Source organism: Corvus moneduloides, chromosome 10 (assembly GCF_009650955.1).
Source record: "Corvus moneduloides isolate bCorMon1 chromosome 10, bCorMon1.pri, whole genome shotgun sequence".
Taxonomy (NCBI): domain Eukaryota; kingdom Metazoa; phylum Chordata; class Aves; order Passeriformes; family Corvidae; genus Corvus; species Corvus moneduloides.
The window spans coordinates 2,372,195-2,398,316 of record NC_045485.1 but is presented as its reverse complement, the minus strand read 5'-3'; the positions used below and the strand labels follow the sequence as shown (position 1 = coordinate 2,398,316).

The window sequence follows — 26,122 nt, the reverse complement described above, 5'->3', positions numbered from 1 at the left end:
CCAGCGTTCCCCGGCATCGCCAGCCCCGGAGCCGCCGCCGGAGCGCCTCGGCCGGTCCCGCCGATGGCACCGCGCTGCCGCCGCCAAGTAAGGGGACAGCGGCGGGGGGACGCGGGGGGGCGGGGACGCCTGCGGGCTCACCCCTTTCAGTGGTGGGCAAACCCCCCGATCCACTCGGGACCCCCCACCCCACGCGGGACCGGCTCGGCAGCGCACGTCGATGCCCGTCTGCTGCCCTCGGAGCCCGCGACCCTCCCCCCGGGCCAGCGCTGACCCCCTTCCCGAGCGGTTTAGGGAGCTGAAGGAGTGGGGCAGCGCTGGGGTTGGGGAACCGGGGTTCCCAGGCGTGTGGCTCCGCTCCGGGGAAAAGGAGAGGGCAGCATATACCCTTGTCCCCAGGGTGAGGAGGATGGCAGCCAGCCCCTAAAGCAGCCCAGGGGGCTACACCACCCTACACCACCTTCACTGGTGTCTCAGCATGTGTTGGTTCTCAGCCTAGCTATAGAACCAGCCGTCCTTTGGCTGGGCAGAAGAACAGCCCAATCCAGCTGTTCCTCTGTGTTGCCAGGCCGGAAAAGCTCGTTAGTGTCTTTCTTGTTAAGTAAAAATTGCCGGGGCCATTGGCTTTGGAAGCCAGGAGGACTGAGGAGGTGCTCGGTGTGGCTGGCCTGTGGAAGGAGGCTGGATGTGACTTGTTCTGCAGGTTGTGTTGGGGGATGAAAGGGAAGAGCGTGGTTCAAAGCTACCAGGAAGCAGTGTTGTCCCATGCAAGGTGGGGTTAACCCACGGGACTCGTGGCCACAGGGTTCCCGCAGGGAGAGAGAGCCAGGGCTTCCATCTGCCGGGTTTGGGGGTGTACTGAAGTCCTGGACTTATCCGTGCAAGGTGGTGGAGGTGGGATCCTGGGGAGGATCCCAGTCCTTAGGCTGCAGGGCCAGCATTTGCTTCCCTGTCTGGTGTGGGAAAGGGCTTTTCCATGAGACAAGATCTGTTTTGACTGGGACCTGCAGGGGTGATGGCAAGGGGAAGGGTCTTGCTCCGAAGGTATCCTAGCTCAGATCCAGTCTGCTCTGAACTCAGCCAGCAAAATTGTTCTCTAAAAATCCAACAACGGTTAAGTCAGGAAGTTGTTGGTGTCTCTGGGGTATGAGCTGAGCTGTCCTGACCCTGGCGGGTGGGCGAGTTCCAAGGAAGGCTGGGTCCCCGCTGTCACAAGGCTGAGCCAAGCCCTCCCAGCACCCAGTTGGGAGTTGGTACAGCCACAGCCCAACCTTGGGGCTGGAGGGCTGGCTACGGCCACCCACCTCTCCCTGTGTCACTGTGAGGGAGAACACGGATGCTCCGAGCACCCCTGCCAGCACCTTTTATCGCCCTGGTGCCACGAGGGTGCTCAGCACCCAAAGCAAAGCCTTCCTCTGTGTGGGTGGGTGGTCAGAGGGTCAGGGGGATGTGTAGACTGCAATAGGTTTGGAAAATGGAAAAAGCTGATCGTGAGTGTCCTCTTGGGCTGGCAAAATGCAGAAAAGCTCCTGTCACTGCAGAAAATAGTTTGATCGTGACTTGGTTGGGGTTTGTTTGCTGCAGTGGGACAGGAGGGATTTATACTCCACCCACTGCCTCAGGGGCCTCTCCCCATCCAACACAAAAATAGGCTGATCTTTCCAAAAGATGTGGGGGGAGACCTGGAAAATGCCATTCCTGCAGGGACCTGCCATGCTTCTGCCCCAGGAGATGTGGCACGTGACTGTGGCTTCTGCAGGCCCGGGCAGGGATGCAGGGAAGAGCCCAGCATCGTGTGCCGTGCTCTATCCCTCTGCTGCCAGGGAGCCACGGCCTCTGCACGTGTGCCTGTGCTCAGCACGAGCGTTGCCTCCTCGTGCCACCTCCTGCAGCTCAAGGAGCCGATGTTTTTCCTTCCCAAAGGGCATCTGGAGCAGGAATCTACTGTGGGGCATGCGCTGCAGCCCCATCCACACACGCCTGTGAAGCTGATCAGAGGCTGGGGGCTCTGCCAGCACCTGGAAGCTGCCAACCCGTTGCCTCTGGTTCTGTGCCCCAGCATGGGCAGAATTAGGTCCCCATCAGCAGCTGTGGTCCTGTGGGGGGCCAGGTGGGTGACAGTGGAACAAGCCCTCCCAATCCTATGGTGACCCCCAGAGCACTGTGCTGTGGGATGGAGGAGCTGGGTCCTCCATCCACAGCAGCCTTGGGCAGCCAGCGGCTGGGGGCTGGTGAAGAGGCTCCTGACAGGGATGTCTGGCTGGAAAAGCAGCTCCTCTGCCATCCCATCGCTGCTTCTGGGAGTCCCCCATCCCTGGATACTGAAGGGACATGGACACTCCTACCTGGACAGCCCTTTCTTAGGGATATTGACATGTTCTGCTGCCCGTGGCTTGGTCCTGCCGCATCTCCAGGCTCCACTTACCCTTGGGAACTGGCCCATGGCTACCTCCCGCCTGGCATTTCCCACGTTGATGTGTTTCAAGCCCTACATGGCTGGGCCCTGGCTCCCATGGAGCTGCACCTCTGCTTGCACCCGTCGATGCTCCCAACAGCACCTCCTTCATCCCCGGAGCTGGCAGGATGTTCCATGCAGCTTCCCAAGAGCTCCAGCACCACTTATTCCCCCGGGAAGGTTTGGGAGGCTCTGAGATCCCCCCTCTCCATCCTCTCCAAGCCACTTTGGCTGGCCCGAGTCACACCACGCCGGTGCCCACACCGGTGCCCACGCCGGTGCCGGCGGAGCGGCCGAGCCCACGCACGCGGCCGGCGGGCACGGAGCGAGGAGGGGGAGAGGGGCCATGTCCCGGTGAGTGCCTTCAGGCAGGGTAATCCGGTGTTATTTGTAACACTAGTAGGGAGCTATTTTTAGCGAGAGGCAAATTTGATTTAATAGAACATAATTTGCCGCTGACAATTCAGAGGGCGGCCAAGCGAGGAGCAGCTGGATTCCTAAGGAGGCTTTTTCCTGCCCTTCCTGAAATCCAAGGCTGACGCGCCAGAAGTGGCATTTGTTATTCCAGCAACTGCTGGGGGAAAGCCCCTTGGGATGGCCCAATTAGCTCTGCTTTGCTTTCCTTCTGGTGCTTTGTGCTGCCCTGTCACCCCGCCCCATCACCCACCATTAAAAGAAGCGAGGGATATTTTTGCTGCCCTCTGTTGTGGGAGGGCTCAGTGCCCCCAGACTCCTCCGGGGAGCTGGAGCCAGCCAGGTCCCCCACTTGGCCTTTTCTTCTAGTTAGTTCTGCACTCTCAGCCTCTCCTTGGATAAGTTTAGGATAAAAAAGAGGCTCTGGTCGAATCAAACAGCTTGTTTGCCAGGAAACATGAAGTCTGTGTGTGTTCCTGGGCATTTCTTACAGACTGAGTTCTTCTGGACCAGCCTCGGAGGTACTTTGGGGCAAACCCATCATCCAGGATAGGAGCAAACACCATGTTCTTGCTTGTGCTTTCACCAAGATGAAGATCCCCACAAAACCAGTGTGGGAAGACGTTGGATAGTTCTTTCCCAGCCCTACCACTGTCACACCCAGCCTGTCCCCGGTTGGTGGCGTGGGGACAAAGAGCTGCCAGCATGAGCTGGGATAGTCACAGGCTGGAGGCGAGTTGCTGTGGGGCTGCAGGGCCCCAGTGAGGGTGGGAAGGTGAGATTTTCCCTGGATTGTATGTTATCCTGCCATGGGTGCCCCAGGGCAGAGCAGTGAGGGCACTGCTCCCTAATCCTGGGGCAGCCATCGCTCCACCCCTGGGCAGGAACAGCATCTTGTGGGGTCCCCAAGCCCCAGAGCCCTCCAGGCAGCCTCAGAAGCAGCCGAGAAGTTCCAGGCCATGGAGGGGTGGAGCAAGACCCCAGCGACTTTGCCCTCCTGGGAGGAAAGGACTGAGCAGGACTAAGGGGAGTTGTGGCATTTAACTCCAGCAAGTGTGTAGCCAGGGTTTGGCGGGCTCCTCTCTCGGTGTGCAGTCACTCCTTGCAGCTGGAAAACCCCTCGGCAGCCATCTGGGTGTTTCCTCAGAGCTGTCACCATCCTCCCCACAGCCCCAAAGAGGGTTTGCTCCTTCCTCTGCCAACATCAGGCTTTGTCCCTGGGACCACACCTTGCCCTGGAGCACTTTCAGCAGCTGAAAATAAAGCCAAAATAGCATTTGTAAAGACATGTGGGGGAAGCCCTGAGTATGAGGGGTTAAGAGACTGCTCCTGGTGCACACCGTATGTGAATGTCCCTAGGGACTCTCTGTGGGGTTGGTGTGGCTTTTGGGACCTGACTGCTCCCCAAAATTACCTGTTCACCTTAACCAAAGACCTTTTTCTGGGAATGGAAAGGTGCAGCCAGCTGGGGGATGTGGGTGCTCGCCAAGCATCATCCCAAGTCCCGTGACCTTTTCCAGCTCATCCTTGCTCGGCTTTCTCCAGTCCATCAGCTCAGGCTGGTGGAAACTGGGAGCCAACATTTAGCAGGGAAACAGCCCTAAAATGGAGATCAAACTCCTTGGAGAACAACCACCTCCTCCAAATGCTGCCCTTTGTCTGATTACCAATTCAGTTAAATGAAAAAAGCGAATAAATTTTGAAGCCTTTAAAAGGGTGGGCTGGAGAGGGCCCTTTGGTCAGGGTTTTTCTGTGGCACAGGTTTGGTCAGGGTTTTTCTGTGGCACAGGTTTTTCCCTTGTGTCCAGTTTTGACTGTAGATTTTCATTTACAGCAGTTCTCTGGAAGTAAGCACTGGCCTCAAAGGTGCAGGAGTAAGCTGGAAGTTTCTACTCTCTTGTATTCCCTGCCTCCAGTTTTTGCATCTTCTTTAAATAATCGTGCGCTTCCTTCTGCTCCCCCTTCTGCTGGGTTCCCCTGGAAAACGCTGGGGGTGACAACTCCCTTTCCCTGCCTGAGGCGTTTGCTTGACCTCTGTCAGCCACACCCTCTGGCCACTGAGAGCTGTGGCTATTGTGGGTGGCTCCATGGCAGAGGGGCTTCCCCAGGGACACGGAGCCCTGAGAATGGTCACACAGCGAGGTGCCCCGTGCTCCTCCTTGTGCTCACCCCTGTTGCACTGCAGCCCACACACTCCTCTCCCTGTTCCCTGGAGTACGGATCCCCCACGTCTGCAGTGGGGCGTCCTTCCCAGCTGGGAAAACACCCTGGCACCCCATTTCCAAGCTCACCACCCCCTGCCCCACAGACCCCACTACGGAAGGTGACTGTCCCCAGGGAGCCGTGGCAACAGGACCCAGTCTCTGCCTTCCGCTGACCCCTCTCTTTCTGTCCCCTCCAGGGAGAAAGGTGCTGACCAGGTGCCCTGAAGCTCTGGGGCTGGCTCCTCACAGGCTCAGCGGGATGATGCCAGCAGTCCGAGAGCCCCCCGTGCCCCTCGCCGTGCCGATGTGACCGAGCCCTGTGTGGCACCTGTGGCACTGAGCCTGGCACGGCAGCACGGTGGCTGGTGGCCCCCGTCACAGGCCCTGCTGCCCAAAGATGAGCGATGGCATGTGGATCTCGCTCAGCCCTGCCGAGTTTGCCCAGCTCCAGCAGTACACGGACTGTGAGTACCCTGTTGATCTGTGCTGGACTGGTGTCCTACCTTTCCTTAGTGTCCCCCTGGAGAACCAGGTGGTTCCTTAGATTTTGGATGGGGAGTCTGGAAAAATCCCTGACCCCTAACACCGGCTGGTTGAGGTCCCCATGCCTGCCTGCCCGGAAGGATCGAGCTGAGCTTTGGGGGCCAGACACGTGAGCTGGGCTCAGTCCTTCTGAAGGCGGCCGGCTCCCACGTTCCTTAGTGAAGTGAAATGCCAACCAGGAAAGCAGACTGGCTTTTCCCAAACACACGGAGCTGCTCCACGGCTCGCTTTGGGCTGCCAACCCTCTGCAGTAATTTTCCTTAGTGCTTTTGCAGAGCAACACTCTGCTGCAGCTGCTGCTGCTAAGAGGAGATTTGCAGCAGCACCGAGGGGGTCCTGGGGCTGGGAGAAGCTGGAGAGAGAGCCTGGGCAAAGCCCAGGGGTCCGAAACCAGGTCCTTGAGGTCCTGCTTGCCAGAGAGCTGGAGTGTGGGTGTGCTTTTTCCAGCATTGATGGAGAAGCGGTGCAGCCCGCAGAGGTGCTGAGAGGGGCAGGGCAGGGTGGGCAGGAAAGCGCAGCCAGGACCACGGGATGAAGGGAGAAGGGGTGTAAAATCACAAGGGTGTTGCTTTGCAGAACTGGCATGACCCTGGAGTGAGCAGGCTGGGTGGGAGATGCCTGAGAGGCCCCGTGAGCTCTCTGAGGCTGTCCTTGGGGACATTGTACATCAGAAGGGTGAGGCTGGGGACAAGTTCCTCACCACCTCCTGCCCACCAGCCAGAGGCCTCAGGCAGGGCTGCAGGCAGCGGCGTGTGTGCAGTATCCCTCTCTGCATCTCATCCTGCCTCTGGAGGATGGTGAGCTTTGCTTTCCTGAATCCCAGACCATAAAGCACCATCTGTAAGGCTGGGCTCAGAACACTGATAGCATCTTTGTTTTGTTAATCAAAGTGTGGCCAGCATGGGTAGCTGCCTCCTCCCTGGGAGGATGGCTTGGCACCGGGCTGGGGACACAGGGCTTGGGGGTTCTCTGAGGAGGGCCAGGATCCCCCTCCTTGAGTGCCCCAGACATCCCACAGTTGTGGTCCTGTGGCAAATTTTCTCCCCAGCAGAGGGCTGGGGGGATCAGAGCCAGCACAGCCCCCACTTGCAGAGGATTTCACAGTAATTAACAAGGCTGGTGTGTCCAAGAACCTTTTAAATGCCCGTGCCCAGAGACATGTGTGAAGGTGAGGGCTGAATGTTCTCTCACCTTGATCTTTCTCTTTCCACTTTTCCCTTTTTTCCTCTATTTTGAAAGGATGAATGTCCCTCCAGACACGCCAGCCCTAGGAACACTCAGCCAGGGAAAGTCTTCAGTACTTGTGTGGAAGTTTGCATGGACCAATCCAATGATAGGGCAAGAAGGAGTGGCCACAAGCTACACCAGGGGAGGTTTAGATTGGATATTCGGGAAAACTTCTTCCCCAGAAGGGTAGTCAAGCACTGAAACAGGCTGTCCAGGGCAGTGGTGAAGTCACCATCCCTGGAGGGATTTGGAAGCCATGCAGATGTGGGACACTTCTATCTTAGTGGTGAACACAGTTGTGCTGGTTAATGGCTGGACTTGATGATCTTGAGGGCTTTTCCAACCTAAATGATTCCATGATTCTATGAATACAGTTCTATTTCTCCCTCCTGGCACCTCCTGGAGATGCCAATGGGCAGCCCGAGGCAGCCTCTGGGATGACTGGGCCTGCCAAGGGGTGCCAGCAGCCACCTGCATGGGGGCAGGGACACCCAGGGGTGTGCTTAGCACAGCAGAGCAGCTGGGACTGGAGCGTGGTCCACGCCTTCCTTGCTTTGCTCTGGCTCTGTGTTTATTTTCATACTGGCAGGAGGAAGCTCTCTATGTATGTAAAGCTCCCAGGCCAGCTTTCCATATCTGCCCTGCCCTCTGAAGGCGGAAGGGGAAGCAGGGCATGAGTGGCCTCTTCCAGGCACAAAAGGATCCAGAAACTGCATATCCAGCAGATAAACCCCTCTGCACCACCCTGCTGGTGGATGACAAAGGCAGCCCAGTGGGGCCATGCTCAGCACGGTGCCTTTGTCTCCCCAGACTCCACCAAGAAGCTCAAGGATGTTCTGGAGGAGTTCAATGGGGATGGCGTCCTCTCGAGGTACAACCCCGAACAGGTATGGCCCTGTGCCCGCCAGTGTCCCCCCTGTGCTGCTGGCAGCTCCCAGCCCCCCACAAGCTCCCCCAGCCCAGCTCCCCCAGCTGGAAGCAGGCAGGAGAAGGCAGGGCTGGGTGGCTGGCCCCCATCTCTCCCCATGGTTTTGCTCCCAGGACCTGATTCCCATCAAGGCCATCCCGGGGCCATCCCACCCCATCCCGCTGAGAGCTTTTTGGGGCATTGCCTTGCCAGGCAGAATCCAGGAGGGATTTACTGTCCCCCTAAAAGCAAATGACTTGGCCAGCATGGGGATGGGATATCTCTGTGCCCTCTCACTCTCCTCCAAAGAAGGCTGGGATTATTTTTTCCAAGCGGTGCTTTCCGAGAGACCTATTAGTGTGCCAGCAGGACAGAGCCTTGCATGGAGGCTGTAATCACTAGAATCAAGGCAAAATGAGAAAAATCAGTGGGCTGAACATGGCAAGGAGGGGCATAAAGCTACCCTGCTATTCCAGGGCACCACAGGACCCTCACTCCAGCTGGGGCCACAAAAGCCATTGGAAAACATCGTCCTCATGCAATGGCAGCGCCCAGCGGGGAAGGAGGAGGCACAGAGTCCTCAGGAGGAGGATGGTCCCCATGGGGCTGAGGCTGGGCTGGGAGGTCCCACTGCTCTGCACTGCTCTGCCCTGTCCTGCCACTCCCCCAGCTCCTGCCCTGGCTGCTGTCCCTGCTCCCAGCTCGCCTGCCTCAGCCACGCTGGCACTTCTGGGCATTTCTGGCCCTGCTGCCTCTGGGTCCCTTTAGGTTACCTCGAGCCACTGGGATTTGGGAAGCCAGCAGTTTTGGGGAGGGCTCTGCAGCTGCTGTGCCCAGTGAGGGGGGCCCAGGGCATGAAGCCCCACACCCACTGGCAGCTCTACACCCTCATGGTGGCCTGGGGCACCTCCATCCTCCTCCTCCTCTGCCCACTCCCCAGCCCATCGACTACGAGGGCTTCTGCCTCTTCATGAAGACCTACCTGGAGGCAGACGTGCCCGAGGAGCTCTGCCAGCACCTCTTCACTTCCTTCAAGCGGAAGATCTGCCAGGCCTCCCCCGAGACCCAGCACCAGAGCCCCGCTGTGTCGCAGCCCAGCACCCTCGGTGAGCCAGCCCTGTCCCAGCTGGGCACCAGCGTGGCACGGTGGGCCCGCTCCCACCCTGCCCGCGGGAATGAAGGTTGGGGGGTGGCACCTGTGGTGGGTGGCATCGGGGCCAGCTCACAACCCAGCTCTGCCCCATCTGTCTCCCAGGGCCCTGTGCTGCTCCAGGGAGGGATTTCTCTAGGATGCAAGGGCACGTGCCCTTTCCTCTGCACAGTCAGAGCCCGGGTCACTCCGTGTCAGCATCTCCATGCAGAGCAGTGCCCTGTGCCTCTGTCACGGGTACTGGTGCAAGCAGCCACCCTGCACTTGGCAGCTCGTGTGGGCAAGGCACCCAACTCTGCCTCCCCCAGCCCTTCCCGGGTGGATTCATGGCTCGTGGAGACATCTGCTGAAAGGACTACAAATTGCAAAAGGAAAGGGAGGACCTCCCCCAGCTCTGACTGGTGATGGAGGAGCACATCCTTGCTGTCCTGAGCACTGTGGTGTCCATCACCCAGGGATGGCAGCACTGCTGGGAGCTCCTGGGCCAGGCAGGAGGGTGAGGGGCCGCCTGCAGTGCCCGTCAGAGAGCCCTGGGGCTAGGATGCCGGGGCAGAGAGGCACGGGGCTAGCAGAGAGGACCCAGGGCTAGCACCCAGCAGCAGTTCCTGGAGCAAGGGGCATAGACACCCTGGTGTCACCCTGCCCTTGGGCATGTGTCTGCTTTGCAGGGATCAATGGGAAAACACTTCGAAGTACTCTGGGACGACACGCTCCCGAGCCCAAGAGCTGCCACAGCAACACAGCTGAGCCACAGCCAGCATCCCTCACCCTGGCATCGATCCCCAATGCCTCCCCCAGCTGGTCCAGATCATCCTCCCAGAAATCCACCACTGGCACCACTTCTGCTCACAACTCCTCGGGCTCTTCCAAGATCTCCTCCGTGTCTCTGCTCAGCCCTCAGTCACCAGGTGAGCTTGGCTGGGGCTCCACAGAGAGACACGGGCAGTGACAAGCCTTCCTTATTTTCTGGTCAATTCCCCAGCATGGTGACCTTCCAAACTCACTGGGTTCCTGGCATCCTGACACCTTTGCTTGGCAGACTTGAGCGACCGATCCCATCCCACAGAGCCCCCACCAGTCACTGTCTTAATTACCTGGCAGCATCTTGCAGGGAGGGGGAAATGGGGCGGTGAGTCACGGCTGGCCCTTGCCCCAGCCTCTGCCAGCCCCTGAGGAAGGGCCCTCTGCCAGGAGCATCCCTCTGCCGAGGGCTGCTATTGGCACGGGCATCAGTGAGCGTGGGCTGTCCTGGCACCCTGGCAAGCTGCCTTGCTGCCCACTGAGCTGCTCACTCCTTCTGGGTGGGTGCTTGTTCCCAGCAGGACACGTTTCCATGGGCTCCAACTGCTCATCCTGCCCATAGCTGCAGTGATGGAGGTGTGGGAGTCTGCACCCCAGGGACTGAGTGGCACTGCCCAGCCCTGCGCCTGTGATGGCACCAGTCCCAAGTGCCCTTTTTGTGCCCATTCCTGTGTCCCATCTGTGTCCCCGTGGTGTCACTCAGTCCCACGCTGGATGAGTCCCTGTCCCAGAGTTCCCATGTCCCACCTGGTGACAACTGGTCCCGTGTCATCCCTGTGCCTGGCCTCTCTCCCTGCCCACAGGCACGAGGACAGTGGAGAAGAGGTTACCCTTCAGCCTGCGGAAAAACCCCAGCTCCCAGAAAGCCACCCCGCCTCCTCCTCCCACCCCCTTGGCCCAGGTGGTCCACCTGAAGGACATTGTCTGCTACCTGTCCCTGCTGGAGAGGGGACGAGCAGAAGACAAGCTGGAGTGTAAGTGGGACCCTGGGCTGGTGCTGTGCAGAGGGGGGAGCAGTGGCTCAGGGGTTTGCCCGAGGGCGAGTGCAGGGCTGGATGCTCCCGTCCACTTGGGAAAACCACTCAGCTTCCCCTTCTGCTCCTGCCTGTGTCACCCACGTCTGGCCAAGGGGCTTCGATACCCCACAGCCCTGGGGTCACATCTCTCCCTGGCTGAGGCAGCACAGTGCTGCTCCCACCCTGAGGCTCCAGCAGCCTGGAATAGGGTGCCTGGGGCACCCCAGGTTGCCCCTGGGCTGGGCTCTAATTATCAGCAGCTTCTCTCCTCCTTCCAGTTATGTTTCGCCTCTATGATACCGATGGAAACGGCCTCCTGGACAGCTCGGTGAGCCTTCCCTCGGGAGAGAAAGCAGGGGCTGCTCGGGGGGCTGGAAACATGCAGGACACTGTTGGGGTGCCCACCACCCTACTGAGGTGCTCCAAAATGGGCAGAGATATGGGAAGGGAGGAAGAAAGCAGCAGCTGGACTGCAGAGCTGGGGATCACATGCCAGCTCTGCTGCATCCAGCAGGAGCTAGAAGAAATCCACCCACCAAGAATTGTAGCTCTGCATCAGGTCATGGTATTTCAGGGAAGAAAAAAATCACGCACAGCTCCTTCTCCTATGATGTTTTCTCTTTGTTCTTTGGGTATCGTCCTTGAAGGCTGTTGCAAATAAAATCTGGTTTATCAGAATAGTTTTTCCCAAGGAAAACCTCTTACAGATTTTCTTGCAGGTTTTCAGGGCAGAAGGCCCTGAAAAAAGAAGGAGCACCCATTGAGGGCTGGGGTGTTGCTGCCCCTCCTGTGTAGGTGGGGACTGGGGTAGCCTGGGGCTATGGGAATGTAGACCTTGGGGGCTTGGGGCTGGACACTCTGCTCATGCCTGGAGCCGTCCCTAACATCGGGCACTGCTGTCTCTCTGTGCTCAGGAGCTGGATCGTATCATCAACCAGATGGTGCACGTGGCCGAGTACCTGGAGTGGGACTCCACCGAGCTGAAGCCTGTGAGTGCCTGGAGGCAGCTGGGGCAGCTGCAGGGACTCTCAGCCAGAGCCCTGGGTGGCATCACCGTGTCACCACATTTTCTCCTTCCTCCAGATCTTGAAGGCTATGATGGAGGAGATCGACTACAACCACGACGGGACCGTGACGCTGGAGGAGTGGATCCGGGGTGGCATGACCACCATCCCCTTGCTGGTCCTCCTGGGGATGGAGACGGTGAGTGTCCCTGTGGACACCTGCTTCGGCTGCTCCAGCCCACCCCCAGCAACAGACCGCGCGCTCACACGGCACCACGCAGCCCCACGCTGGCTCCCAGCCCCTGCTGACACCCCTACCCTGCCCCCTTCACCCCCCAAATCTTTCCAAGCTCACTTTTGAGCTGCAGCCACTGCCAGCTGCTGTGCCCAAGCAGGCTGGGCTTGCTCCTTGCTGTCGCAGTGCACTCCAGTTCGATGAACATTTAATCAAAACCTGAAATGAGTACCTCAAATGGCACCTCCTCTTGTAGAGTGAGGTTTGAAGAGCAAAGGTGGGGTTGTTGGGATCCCCCTTGTTTCTCTGTCTTGTTTTTCCATCCTTTTGGCCTTCATTTCTTTCAAGTGCATCCCTGGCCGTCAGGTAATAGTTTGCAGGGAAAGATGGTTTTGCTCATGGTACCCATGGTTCCCCTGGAGAGGTGGGGGGGAGGACAGGCTTTCTGGCAGAAAAATTCAAGAAAGCAGGGAATTTTAACTGGCTCTTGCAAGGCACTCATGCCTGGCCCCAGATGTAAGAGGTTTGTACTTTTGTCACCCCGTGGTGGTGGTGGCAGCTTGACCCCAAATGTGAAGTCACCTTCCTGTCAGCCACCAAGATCCTCCCTGTGGCTGGGCTGTGCCAAGGGTCCGTGGGAGCTGGACGTGGCAGGGAGATGCTCTGGGGAACACCAAGAGAGAAGGGGAGTAGGGGGAGCCCATGATCCTGCTGGGAGCAAACTCCCAGAAACACCATGGGGTTTTTAGGGGATGAAAAGTTGATCAAAATGATGGGCTGAGGGGGCTGGGGCTCTTGGCAGCAGGGGAGTGACCCCCTCACCCTCCACTCTTCTGCCCTGCAGAACGTGAAGGATGATGGGCAGCATGCCTGGAGGCTGAAGCACTTCAAGAAACCTGCCTACTGCAACTTCTGCCGCACCATGCTGCTGGGGGTCCGCAAGCAGGGCCTCTGCTGCTCCTGTGAGTCCTGGATCCTTGCCAGAGTGTTGCACTCCCAGACTGGTGGCTGCTGCCACATCCAGTGGTGCCCTGGGGAGGGAGGACTGGTCCCTGTTAGTGCTGAGCCCCGTGGGTGCTGCAGGCTGAGCGGGGAGGGGGCAGCTCCCTGCTGCTGACCACCTTCTTGGTGGCACTTGGGTTAGTGGTGCCCTGGTAGTGTTGGGGTAACAGTTGGACTCGAGGGTTTTACAGGGCTTTTCAAACCTAAATGATTCTGTGGCTCTGTGGTTTTTCTCTCTCACCAGTCTGCAAGTACACAGTCCACGAGAGGTGTGTGTCCAAAGACATTGCTTCCTGCATCAGCACCTACGTTAAATCCAAGAGAAACACAAGTGTAAGTAGGCAGCTGGTGCATTTCTGAGCCAGTGGCCGTCCTGGCCCCTTGGTCTCCTGCTCTGCTTCCCCATGGCTTCTTCCCCTGGCTTTTGCCCCTCACATCCTGGGCAGCAGCTCACGGGCATTCCCAGCATCCAAAGCCTTGCAGGATGCACCCCATCCCCAGTCCCCAGGCACCCACATGACCTCCAGCCCCAAGGTTTGCCATGGCTCCACATGGGGGCTGGATTGGATCAGCAGCATCCCTTCAGGACAAGCTTCCAAAGCCCTGGTGGCACCCTCAGCAGGAGGGAGATGCCGGGGGTCAGCGGGTGCCGTGCCGCAGTGTCCCCGTGCCTTGCAGGTGATGCAGCACACCTGGATCGAGGGCAATTCGCCCGTCAAGTGCGACAGATGTCACAAGAGCATCAAGTGCTACCAGGGCATCACTGGCCTGCACTGCGTCTGGTGCCAGGTCACGGTGAGTACCCAGGGCTGGGGCACAGCCACGGTGCCTGCAGGGCCGGCTCTGGGCTGCTGACCACGAGAGGGCAGGTGTCCTCTGCTCACCATCCCTTCCTGCCCTCCTCCAGCTCCACAACAAGTGTGCCTCCCATGTGAAGCCAGAGTGTGATGGGGGCCCGCTGCGGGACCACATCTTGCTCCCGTCCTACATCTGCCCAGTTGTTCTGGTAAGTGCCCCCCTTGTCCTGGTAAGTGCCCCCCTCCTCGCTGCCAGTGACAGGGGCCCAGCAGGGCATTGCCAGGCCCGCCTGCCTCCCCTGGCTGCTGGCACTCCCTCTCGGGCACTGTGGGCATCCATGCTCGGTTCCCCAAAGGACAGGCAGTCCCACTGCCGACGCTCGGAGAGCGACTCCCCCGCCAGCACCAGCCCCGAGGACACCCAGGGCTTCAAGTTCAACTCCACCACAGTGGATGGGCAAGGGCTGCAGGTAGGTTCCTGTACCGGTCTGCAGGTGAGCTCTGCCACTGAACTCGACAGCAGGCAGGAATTCACAGCGGCGTTTTCTGCCCTCCAGATCAGCCCTCAGCCCGGGACACACCCGCTCCTAGTGTTTGTGAACCCCAAGAGTGGAGGAAGGCAAGGCGAGCGGTAGGTGGGGTCCTGCCTGCGAACAGCTTCCCCCCGGGGTTGGGGGCTGCTGGTGCCTAGGGCATCACTCCCAGTGTGGGATCACCTTCATGGCATTCCCTGTTCCCAGGGTCCTTCGGAAGTTTCACTACCTGCTCAACCCACGCCAAGTGTACAACCTGGACCGCGGCGGGCCCACGCCAGGGTATGGAGTTGCTGCAGGTGATCCTCTGCCCCCTCCCGCCGGGCGCTGCTCTCCCACGTCACCCCTTGTTTCTCCTGGCTTTCTCCAGGCTGAACTTCTTTCGGGACACTCCAGATTTCCGTGTGCTGGCCTGTGGAGGGGACGGCACGGTGGGTTGGATCCTGGACTGCATAGGTGAGCAAGGGACAGCCGTGTTCCTGCAGAGCATCATCCACCTGCATCCTTGGTGATCGGCCACAGATTCCCGATATTCCCCCAGTGAAAGTGGGGTGGTGGTCCTGCCAGCAGCATCATTCCAGGCTGCTGGTGGAGGAGGGACATGGAGAGGAGCAGGGAATGAGCCTTGTCAGCCCCAAACTTCTCTTCTCCCTTGAACTGCAGATAAGGCAAACCTGGTGAAGCACCCACCAGTGGCCGTCCTGCCCCTGGGAACGGGCAATGACCTCGCACGGTGCCTGCGCTGGGGAGGAGGTGAGGACGGGCAAGCATTGCCCGGGGGTGGCCAGTCCTTGGGAGCCCTTCCTTGTGGCCATCCCAGGGGAGGGAGGGCTCCTGGGATGCAGTTCAGACCTGTATGGAAGCCTGGTGCCTCTAACTCCTTCCAAAAAGAGCAGCTGCTGCTTTCTGAACCCCCCGCAGCTGGATCCTGCTCAACCTTTTCCATTTGGAGAGCCCTGCCATTAGCCAAAATCTCTGCCGCTGCTGCAAGAATGTGCCGCAGCAGCTGCCCTCAAGTGCTTGGCACCTGGCTATGACATGGCTGTGCTCCCCTTCATCCTCCTTCATCCTCCTTCCTTTCCAGGCTATGAAGGAGGCAACCTAATGAAAGTCCTGAAAGACATAGAGCACAGCACAGAGGTGATGCTGGACCGCTGGCAGATAGACATCATTCCGAGTGACAGGGAGGCCAACGGAGATCCCGTCCCATCCACCATCATCAACAACTACTTCTCCATTGGGGTGGTGAGTCCCATGGGGCAGGAGTTGGTTTCTCCCTTCCCATCCCTCCTTGCTCACACTCCCAACCTCCTTCCGTCTCTTGGCCTTGTTTTTCTGGTTTTATTTTCATTTGTAAAGGCAGCACCAAGTTACATAAGCAGGCATAGGATCTCTATCTTCCCAGCAGGAATGTTGGAAGAGTGAATGTGAAAGGAGCTTAAACAGGATTCAGGGAAGTTTGGGGTCCCAGAGACACGGACGCCCCACCTGCCAAGACAGCACCCATCAGCAAAGCCCTGCGTTTCCCTGTGTTTTCCTGACCTGGAGAGGTTAGGGAGCCTGGGGGACGATGACAGCCCTGTGCCACAGGGGTTTCCCCCAGTGCTGGGGGTCAGTCCTGAGAGCAGGAAGGTTTTGGGGACAGCCCTTCTCTTCCCAGGGGCTTGCAGCATTTTTGTCTGTGACAGGGGTGCCGCCACAGCATGGGTCACTCACCTGCAGCACTGCAGGACGCTTCTGGGGTACATCAGCTCCTGCTGATGCCAGGGGGTGTCACTGCAGGTGGCATTTGGTGACAGCTTCTGAGCTGGGCTTAAGCACCCCCACTGTGCACAAGGAGAGGTTGTGATGAGTTTCAGGAGAGCTGCCATCCTGCAAGGGGAGCTGTCAGGGTGCAGGGTCTTGGGGTGTCCTCAGAGCCCCACTGCTCCACTGGGTGCCTTTCCTCCCCTCTGATCATCCCCTCCATGCAGAGCCCCTGTGATGAGGGAAGGAGGCCGAGTGCGCTAATTATGTCTCCCCTAACAAGCTTTGGGAAGAGCCTGGCTGAGGGTCCCTCCAGCACCTTGGGCCATCAATGCCATCATCAATGACACCGTGTCATTGTGCCACCGGGACCAGTGGCGAGCATGAGGAGCTGAGCACCCACATCCCAACACGTGCCCAGGGGGCAGAAGAAGGGGGTTCTGCTTCTCTGCTGTGCCACTGATGTCTCTGTGCTCCCACTCTCCGCAGGACGCCTCCATCGCCCACCGCTTCCACATCATGCGAGAAAAGCACCCTGAGAAATTCAACAGCAGGTAAGGGCTTCCCGAGGGCCCCCCTGAGAGCTGGCTGTGGGGGGCACCCTGCCTCTGCCATGCACCCTGCCAAGAGGATTTGGTGTTTGGCCAACCTTAGGGGACAGGCAGGGCATGTACCAGGCGTGGTGGGGGTCCAGGGCCAGGTATGGTGGAGGTTTGGGATGCTTCTTCAGGTGTGGCAGGCTGCTCAAACTTGGCCGCACACCCGGTTACGTTCATTCATGCTTTATAATTAGTATGGAATTCCAGGACGAGCAGGAGCAGGCCAGGCAGGGAGGGCAGGGCAGGCAGCAGGTCACGGCTCGTTCCCACTGTGCTCAGGGTGCATGGAAATGTGGTGATGGCAGCAGGAGCTGTGGCTTGTGACCCCCATCCCCAGGTTTAGAAATACCCGCTAGAAAAACCCCGAGTGGACCAAAGTGTCCAGCCCTGCCCTCAAGTTCAGCTCCTCTCGGCTCACAGCCTCTCACAGCTTACAGCTCCCCCTCACAGCCTGGCACAGCAGCTGATGCAGGGAACGAGCCATGGTCAGGGGCTGCTTAGGGGGGTGCTGGGAGGCTGCTGAGGTGCAAGACATCCCCTCCGTAGGTGTCCTGTTTCTTGACAGCACATCCCATGCCAAGGGAGCACCCAGCACCCCCATTCTCCCCCTCTGCTGGGTGTCAGAGCCAGGTCTGCTCCAGCCACCCCCTGACAGCCCCCCCAACCCCCAGGCACACCCCCATCCCACCACACAGCTCCCTAGGGCCACGATGCCAGTGGTCCCTCTCCACAATGGCTTGTGTCATCCATGGCTCATGTCCCCAGCACAGCAGCTCCAGACAGTCTCTGGCAGCCCATCCTGCTGCTGACTGGTGCAAGGTGCTGCTTCCAGGAGGGATACTGACATGTCTCTGTGCCCCAGGATGAAGAACAAGCTGTGGTACTTCGAATTCGGGACATCAGAGACCTTTGCAGCCACCTGCAAGAAGCTCCATGACTATGTTGAGGTTGAGGTGGGTTTCCTGTGATGATCCTTGGCTCCCATCATGGCACAAAGGCTTTTTGGAGCCATTGCCCATGGATCCCTCAGGCAAGGCCTTTAGCTGTCTGGGGAGAGGGTGCCACCATGGCTTTGACCCCTCACTATGGCAGGAGGACATGGTGGCTGGCAGGACCTCCTATCCCACCACACAGAGCTTGCTACAAAGCCAGCCAGCTGTGGGCAGAAGAATAATCCTGTATTCCCCACTTCCAGCTGTACTGGAGAGCATGCCTGGAATATTCTCTCTGTAAATTCCGCGCTGCTCCCAGCCCTCATTGGCTGACATGGAAACAGCCTTTAATTAGAGCCGGGGGGAGGGCCCGTGGTTGCTAAGAGCGCTGTCACTTCTCCGCGCTGGCGCTGGGGATTTGGGCTGTAAACTTCCGTCTCTCCCTATCTCTGGATAATCCACCCTTTTATAACTTAGGCTGGAGGGTGAGGGGAGAAAACAGCACTTGCTGCAAGAGGTGGTGGGAGTCAGAGCAGCTGGTGGGTGCAGGGGTGCTGGCGGTGGGCAGCGAGCAGAGAGCTGGCCCTGCAGACGTGTGGCCATGGGCAGAGGGATTTTGATGCCCATTTCCATACGGGGAGTTTCTTCCCTTCCCAAAGCCTGAGGTGGGTAGCTGCACCCTTGGGAACTTGTGGGAAGGGGCAGGACCAGCATCACAACCATCTCACCCCCTTCCCCATCCAAGCAGCAGGGTGTGGGGTGGACAAAGTCCGTGTCTGTGGAGTTGAATGCTGCTGGAGATGGGCACGAGGTGCCCCCCCATTCCTTCTCGGGGTGCTCCCCACCAGCTGAGCCCTCTGGCAGGAAAGTGTTAATCCCACAGTATTTGAAGTTGAAAGCAGCCGCCTGTCCTCCCTCCAGCTCCCAGGCAACTGTCAGCCTTGCAGAGAAATAGCAGTTTTGTTTTGGAAATTGGCACTCGTTCCCCCTACAACTCCTGGAAATGAATTTGCTTTTTCCCCCAGCTGCAAATTTCTCCTTCCAGCCTCGCTGCCAGCGCGCCGTCAGCTGCCCCTGCTCAAAGGGCCCATTGTAGCTCGCTGGCACGAGCTGGGGAGGACTCTGCAGGGAGAATCGCTCCTGCCCGCGGCTGTGGGCAGGCGTGGGCGGCTGTGGGCAGGAACAGGCTCCTGCAGCATCCCAGCATCCTGCACTCTTGGCAGCCAACTCTCTCCCATCCCATCACGGCTGGGCTGGCACCCGCTGCCTCACTGGCAGGTGGGAAAGGTGCCTGTGGTTGGGGATGATGCTCGAGGTGTGTTGTCCATCCCGCCAGGAATCGGAGCTCGGTACCCACTGCTCAGAGCATTACGGTCTTTTCTCTTCCTGCAAATCACAGTATCATTAAGATGTACTGAGAACGAAAGGATTAACATCCTTTCCAAGCCTTGGAGAGACAGCTCGTCCCTCCCAAACCAGAAGATTCCTGCTTTTTCTTTCAATGTGAGGCTAAAAATAAGATCCCGCAGCACCAGGGGAAGCAGAAAGGATCTGACACACCAAGGGGTTCGCTTGTGTGAGCGCCCAGCCCCACACACATGGGCTTGGTGTCCTCAGCACTGGCCAAGTGGGTGGTAAAAATGAGCTCTAGACCTTTGTTCAAGGAAAACAACCAGAAAGGGGCTTCTTAGCCCATTTCATTCCTCTCAGCACAAGAAGTGAGGGCAGAGATGCCTTTGCATCACCAGAACGCAAGGAAAAAGCTGTGCTGGGATTTGCTGAAGCACAGAGTGGCAGGTAGAGAGCAGGTGCCTCAAGGAAAGTAGGAATGCTTGATAGAAATTCCAGTTGGATGGAAAAGTGGCTGCTTCCACCAGAGGTATCTAGGAAGGGGATCCATGTCAGGGTAGCGTGAGAATATTTGAAGTTAAGAAAAGCATTTCCAAGGCTGTTGCTTTCAGTCCTGTGGAAAAGCTGCAGGCAATGGATATTTTAACTTTTACAGGGAGTTTTCAGCTGAGGCAGTCCTGCTGCACGACAGCGAAGCCTGGGATGCCAGTTCTGTGTGCTCTCCTGTGGTTTGCTCTCCAAAACCTGACATTTTTCCCTCTGACACCTTCCCCTAATTTCCTTCCAGCCTTATTTCTAGTTTCCAAATGGCACTTGAAGACAAACTGGTTTGAGCTACTTTTTGGGCAGCCAAACTTTCCAGTCCTTTGGAGTCAGTTTGGATAAGGAGAGGGGGGAAAGCAGGTGCTGGAGCTCCTTGGGTGGAAGTCGCTTTAGGATCAAGGTGGTGTTGCCTCCTATTTTGGGTCACAGCACCGAGTTTAGCCAAGGTTTTATGTGGTCCCCCAGGAATTCGCTTTTTTTGAACCTGCTGTTTTGGACCTGTAGTAAAACTCCCACGGAAACAGAGGGGAGAGCAGCACAAGGAGTTGACAATCACTCTAGAAAGGCAAAGTGGGAGGGTATTTGTACCTCCAGCCCCAGCCACTCTGGGTTTGCCCATGCCCCCAGAGACCATCCGGGGACATGCTGTGCTCAGGGACCCGCGCTTCCATGGCGGGGAGAGGAGGCTGGGCTCCATGTGGTGGGCACAGCTGCCCCGACCCTCCTGATGCCACCCATGTACCCCGCAGTGCGATGGGACCCTGCTAGACCTGAGCAACACGTCCCTGGAGGGCATTGCCATCCTCAACATCCCCAGCATGTACGGGGGCTCCAACCTGTGGGGCGAGACCAAGAAGCAGCGTGGTTACAACCGGCTGGGCAAGAAGGCGCCAGAGAAGCTGCCTGGCACAGTGGTCACCGACGCCAAGGAGCTGAAGTTCTGCGTGCAGGGTGAGTGGTGGGGTTAGCACAGGGGCACTGGGCACCCACTGTCTCTGGAGCAGCAGCACTGGAGGAGTTGTTGTCAGCTCGGTGTCTTTTGGGGTGCCATGGTGACCCCACAATAAGGAGGAGGAGCTGGAACCCAACTGCAGAGCTGGCACCAAGGGCTTTTGTAAGCGTCTTGCCAGGCTCCACCACAGCGCTGCCAGCCTGGATGTAGGGTTTGGGAGCAGCACAGTGCCCACGCTGAGCCCAGCTGGCACCTTGCACCCGCTACTGAGGCCACCGGAGCCGTCGCTGCGGGCAGGGAGAGTGCTGGCAGCGTTCCCCAGTGGGGAGTAGTGGGGTAGAAAGCAGCCAGCAAAACAGGCAAGGTGCCTGGGTTTTCCACCCACCACCTCCCACAGCCTGGGGCTGGGCTGGGAATCAGCCCCCCTGTGATGTGGCTGCCAGAACAGTGGTGTCACATCCCAGACTGTCACTGTCTGTCCCTTGCTGCGTGAGCCAGGGGCGACAGGCTGCAGGGAGCGGGGCAGAGCACAAGCCGGTCCCAAAGGGACTGCAGGGGACATCCCCACTCCTGGGTGGGCGAGAGGGCATGGGAGGCTCAGAGGACTTCTCAGGGGTAAGAGGGGGTGTGTGTGAAAGAGGACCCTGAAGCAAAGAGCTGCACCAGTGTCGGGTGTCCTTGCTGGCAGCCCAGCAGAGCAGGATGAGCTGTGAAAAGAGGCGATACCCTGGGATTTGAGCAGATTGCTCACAGCGAGGATTCTGCCTTGTGTGCTGGCTTCTGGGGAGCTGCAGCACCCCAGGGCACCCAGGGAAGAGGCGTCACCATTTCATACGCTGCAAACAAACAGTCAAAGGGCTGGTGGGGATCTGGGCTGGCGCCCTGCAGCCATGCAGGCCCAGGTGCTGTTTCAGACCAGGAGTACTTTTGCTCCAAAGATTTTGGATAGCAGCATTACCCAGCGCTGGAAACACCCAGCTTGGTGGTCTCGGGACAACAGAGGACATCTGGCTAAATCCCCACTGTGCCACCAGCCGCGCTGTGCTTCAGGACAGCCAGCAGCCCTGGAGGTTTCGAGTGAGGGCAGAAGGCGGGGGATCCCTGGGGATGGGGAGAGCAGCTCAGATCCCTCTCTCTTGCAGACCTCAGCGACCATCTCCTGGAGGTGGTGGGGCTGGAAGGCGCCATGGAAATGGGGCAGATCTACACGGGGCTGAAGAGTGCAGGGAAGAGACTGGCCCAGTGTTCCTCCGTCATCATCAGGTATTTGTCACCTTCACAGCTGAGCGCCCGACCGGCAGTGAAACCTGACACCTGTGTCACCCCCGTCTCTCCTTTGTGCTTCGCAGGACGTCCAAGCTGCTGCCCATGCAGGTGGATGGGGAGCCCTGGATGCAGCCGTCCTGCACCGTGAGTCCCCAGGAAGGGGGCAGGAAGCCGGGCTGGGCAGAAGGGGCTGGCAGGATGGTGGGATGGGGCAGGAGGGACTGGCAGGATGGTGGGATGGGGCAGGAGGGGCTGGCAGGATGGTGGGATGGGGCAGGAGGGGCTGGCAGGATGGTGGGATGGGGCAGGAGGGGCTGGCAGGATGTCGGGATGGGGCAGGAGGGGCCGGCAGCACAGCAGGATGGGACAGCCTTGGCTCCTGGAAGCAAAGCCCCTGGATGTGGAGGGAGGCTCTTTCGCTTGCCGGTGGGCGGCCGCTGAGCCCGGCCAGCTGTGACTGCGCCGTGGCAGCCCCGGACTCGGGACACGCCCGTTTCTCGGTGGATGGGTGCTGCAGCGTTCCTCCCTGCGGGAGCTGCAGTGGGGTCCCCTACTGGGATGCACAGAGGAGAAATCCTCTTCCCATCCCACCACTACCTGGACGTGATTCCAGAGCTCTTCACCCCGGTGCTGAGCTGCTCCCAGCTCCACGGGGTCACTCCTGAGGGTCCTGGGGCCGGAGGGTGCCTGGGAGGGCTCAGGGCCCTCTTACTGAGCTGGGTTTTTCTACTTCTTTTTAGGTCAAGATCACACATAAAAGCCAGGTGCCCATGCTGCTGGGGCCCCCCCAGAAGAGCAGCTTCTTTTTCCTGAAGAGGAGAAGCCGAACTCGGGATTAGAGCAGCATCCAAGGGTCCACAGCCTGGAGGCACTCAGCGTCCCAGCCACCTGCCTGATGCAGGGGTTCCCAAATCCCCATTCTGCGGCGGGGACAGAAACTCCCCCTCCAAGCCCAGCGGGGATTATTTCTCCTGGGAAGGCCTTGTAGGCTCCTTCCTGATCACCACGAGCATCCTGTCAAGCTGGGATGGAAGAAGGGGGAGAAGGCAGGCTGGCATGCAGGGAGCACATTTGCTGGAGCAGCCCTAGGACTGGGATTTTTTTTCCCCTTTATTTAAATACCCTCCAGCCAAGCTGCCAGTGAATGTGCTCCAGAGGCAGCGCCAAGCTCCACTTATTTATTTATCATCCTCCTGAAGACCACTCGGTGTCTCGCTGCACCGGCTTTCTGTCCCCCAGTCCTTGCAATGGGAGGAATTATTTATTTCCTTAGCCTAGAGAAGCCATCTGGGCTGCTCACCTCTGTGCTGTGGGGTTTGAGAGAGATGCAAAGAACCATTTCTGCCAGCCGGGTGAGCCACGAGGTGTGGAACAGGCTGGGGACAGACAGTGCACAGGGACAAGCGTGGGGTGGATGGCAGAAGACTGTGTTTTTACAGGGAAATGGCAAAAAAAGGGATTTTGGGGGGAGCTGCCCCAGTTCTGGGCTTTGTGTTCATATTTATGTATTTATTTAGCAAACTTTGGGGGGAGTCTGGAGATCAGCTTTTTAGGAGCGTGGATTGGACACAGACACCACCTCCCTCCTGTGCTGGCTGTCCTCCATGGCACCTCCTTCCACATGGACTTTCCTCTCTCCTAAAGCCTGCCAGCCTGTGCCAGGGGCTGGAGACCCTGGGGACAGACATCCAGAAGCTCTTCTCTGCTTGAGAGTGTCCCCACCACCTTTGACACATCTCCCGACGTGCTCCGCCAGGCTGGTGCTGTCCCTGTGAGACAGGTGCTGCCTCTGATGCTCCCGGGCTGCAGGGAGTGGGGCACAGTGATTGCACCTCGGTTTCTCTATGGCCAGGTCTCCCCACAACCCACTCCAAATCCAAGAAGCCTCTCAGGTGCTGCTGCCTGCACGGCTGCCGGGGCCCACTGGGATGCTCAGGCAGGTTTTGGTGGCATCACCCATGGATGGACAGATCAGGGCATGCAGCTTCTCTCCAGGATCCACGGGGACCAGAAGACAGATATCTGTGTGTGGTGGTCTGAATGTACTCCCCAGGAGCCAGGAGTTGGCAAGACTTGCCCATGGAAAGGGCTGCTGGTTGCTTCTGCAGTCACCCACTGCCTCCAGCAGGATACAACCACATCCTGAATTACCCCTGCTCCCAGGCAGCTCCCTTAGGGCTGGTGGAGGCTCCTGTGCTGCTGGGAGCAAGCTGGGAGCGGTGTGTACCCCATGGATGTCACTGCAGGCAGGAAAACTTTTGCTTGTCCCCATGTCCCTGCCACAGGGCTGGGACAAGTCACCCTGTCCTCCCCAGTTTCCCAGTGCCCACTCAGTCCCTCCTGATGCTGCAGGTCCCCCTGCAAGAGCATTCCCCTGGCAGAGGGTGCTGCCATCACTGTGTTTCAGAGTGAGCTGCAAGGGACCTGTTTGTGACCTGTGTACACAGGCACGCGTCACCCGCAGTGCACCAATCCACCCTCCTCCTCCTCCTCCTCCTTGTCCCCCGAGGCGGCTGTTTATGAGTAGCCAGGTGAAAGCAGATGGAGCGAGGCCAAACAAACCCCAGGTCCCACAAACCAGCTGCCTCCGTTTGCCCAGTCCGTTGCCAAGGGCAGGAGTGCCTCACAGCCCCGCATTTGGGGAGGGTGAAAAAACCACCTCCGCCATCTCCAGAGCTTTGCCAGCGGGAGGGTGACAGGTTTGTTCCGTGGGATGGCAGCACACAAGGTCAACAGGTTTGGTTCCATTTCCCTGCCCACTCACCCTCAGCCCGGGGTTTTATCCCAGAGCCTGCATGGAGCCAGCAGTGGTTTCCCTGCTCTTTGCCCCGTCACAGTTTGCTGGGCTCCGGGCAAAGAGCAGCACTGGGGTCTCTGCTGCGGTTTGCTGTCGGTGGTGGCAGAGCCGGAGGAAGCAGGAGGGCATTGTGCCTGTGCCTGCACCCCTGGGTCTGGCAGCACCAGGGCTGAGGAGCTGAAATCCAGGGCTGAACGCTCAGCCACGTCCTGCGGGGCACAGGGAGCCCAGGGCCACCGCTCTGGGCCAGTGGGACGGTGATACACCAGCACCACTCTGCTCCAATCCAGATGTCCCCTCCGATGGCCAGGGAGATGAGCCCTGCCACCTGGCCCAGGGGACCCAGCTCCAATCTGCTCTCACACTGCCAAAGGCATGGTTCCCTGGGCCTGCCAGCTCCCAACCTCCTTAGTCTGATGGTGCAAAGGTCCCGAGGCCGGGAGGGACCCACAGAGGCCGGGAGGGACCCACAGAGGCCGGGACTTCAGCTGAGCTGTCCCCGGCTCCAGGGACGAATACGCCGTGCAGCTGAGGGGCACTCGAGGCTGTAATCCCCCCCATTCCCCAGTGTCTCCCAGTTCCCAAGTGCGTGGGATGGAACCAAACCCCCAAACAAGCCCCTAGGCGCTGGTGCTGCACTGGGGGACCCCTGAGAGCTGGGGAACGCCACTCCCACGGGAGCCCCAGCCCACTCCTCCCTGTGTGTGTGTAGCCGTGGTTGCCTGCATGGAGTGGTGTCCGTAGCGTAGCGCGTGTTGCCGTGTACACCTGGGCTGCCGTGGGTTTGCCTCCAATAAAGATGGTAATGAACTCCTCAACTCCTGCGGTGCACGGGGGTGATTCCTGGCCAGGTGTGGTGTCCCCACCTCTGGGAACTAAAAGCGATGGTGCCCAATCCCGGGTGCCGGGGCTGAAGGGGTGCTGGCAGCAGCAGCAGCAGCGCGATGGAGCGGTGCTCGGTGGGAGCTGCATCCGGCTAAATTTGGAGCTTGCGAATTTTTTTTTTTTCCTCAGTGGGGTCTAAATTTAGCAGGCACCGGTCACCATCCCCCCTCCCAGCCCTGGTTCTCCAGGGGTTTCTGCTCTTCCTGTGACCTCCCACCCGCCTGTCCTAGAGCTGCACTCGGCCTCATCACCTCTCCCTGTCCCAGGGGTGCTGAGCAGCCCGCAGACGGTGCGGATCTGCAGCTGATGTGGGGTGCCCACTGTGCCCCCCAGCTCTGCAGTGACCCAGCTCAGCCCCTCTGCCCGCTGTGCTCCCCGGCCCGGGTTTTGCCACCCGCCTGCCCATGTGTCATCTGCTAATTTTACCTGCAGTGATTTAATCCTGGTTGCCTTTGTGCAGAGGGGAAGTGAGAGCACGAGTGCCTGCAGAGCCCCCCGGGAGCGGCCCCCAGCAGCAAGGACACCCCGTGCCCTGTGTGCTTCCTCCCCTGGCACGCGGTGTATCCCAGCAGCCCCCCCATCATTCCGCCCGGGACACGAAGGCAGATGAGCTACCTGTGGTGACCACCATCAGCCCTGGGGGCTGGAGGTGGCCCTGGAGGGCTTTGGGAGCTCATTAGTAACCCAGCATCGACAGAGGAGTTCCTACCAGAGACACGCTGGGCAGCTCTCCCAGGACATTGACAAGCCCACGACCTGAGGAT

At 59.0% G+C, this 26,122-nt stretch overlaps 1 protein-coding gene across 3 annotated transcripts; it reads left to right on the top strand.

Annotated features, from left to right (window-relative positions):
- Positions 1-25,291, top strand: LOC116448784 (diacylglycerol kinase beta-like). Of its 3 annotated transcripts, XM_032119718.1 has the most exons (25): positions 1-87; positions 5,271-5,537; positions 7,654-7,730; positions 8,691-8,856; positions 9,569-9,808; positions 10,505-10,675; positions 10,996-11,045; positions 11,632-11,706; positions 11,801-11,920; positions 12,801-12,918; positions 13,203-13,291; positions 13,637-13,753; positions 13,866-13,964; positions 14,112-14,225; positions 14,313-14,386; positions 14,496-14,570; positions 14,659-14,744; positions 14,952-15,041; positions 15,373-15,533; positions 16,524-16,588; positions 17,496-17,586; positions 20,208-20,409; positions 21,553-21,673; positions 21,760-21,820; positions 22,417-25,291. In XM_032119718.1, the coding sequence occupies exons 2-25, from the start codon at positions 5,471-5,473 to the stop codon at positions 22,513-22,515; spliced, it is 2,628 nt and encodes an 875-aa protein (XP_031975609.1). In that variant the 5' UTR covers positions 1-87; positions 5,271-5,470; the 3' UTR covers positions 22,516-25,291. The 3 variants fall into 3 exon arrangements, with proteins under 3 accessions (XP_031975609.1, XP_031975610.1, XP_031975611.1); XM_032119719.1 differs by lacking the exons at positions 1-87; positions 5,271-5,537 and having other exon boundaries at positions 7,654-7,714; XM_032119720.1 differs by lacking the exons at positions 1-87; positions 5,271-5,537; positions 7,654-7,730; ... (6 more) ...; positions 12,801-12,918; positions 13,203-13,291 and having other exon boundaries at positions 13,662-13,753; positions 14,117-14,225.
- Positions 25,292-26,122: the final 831 nt, after the last annotated feature.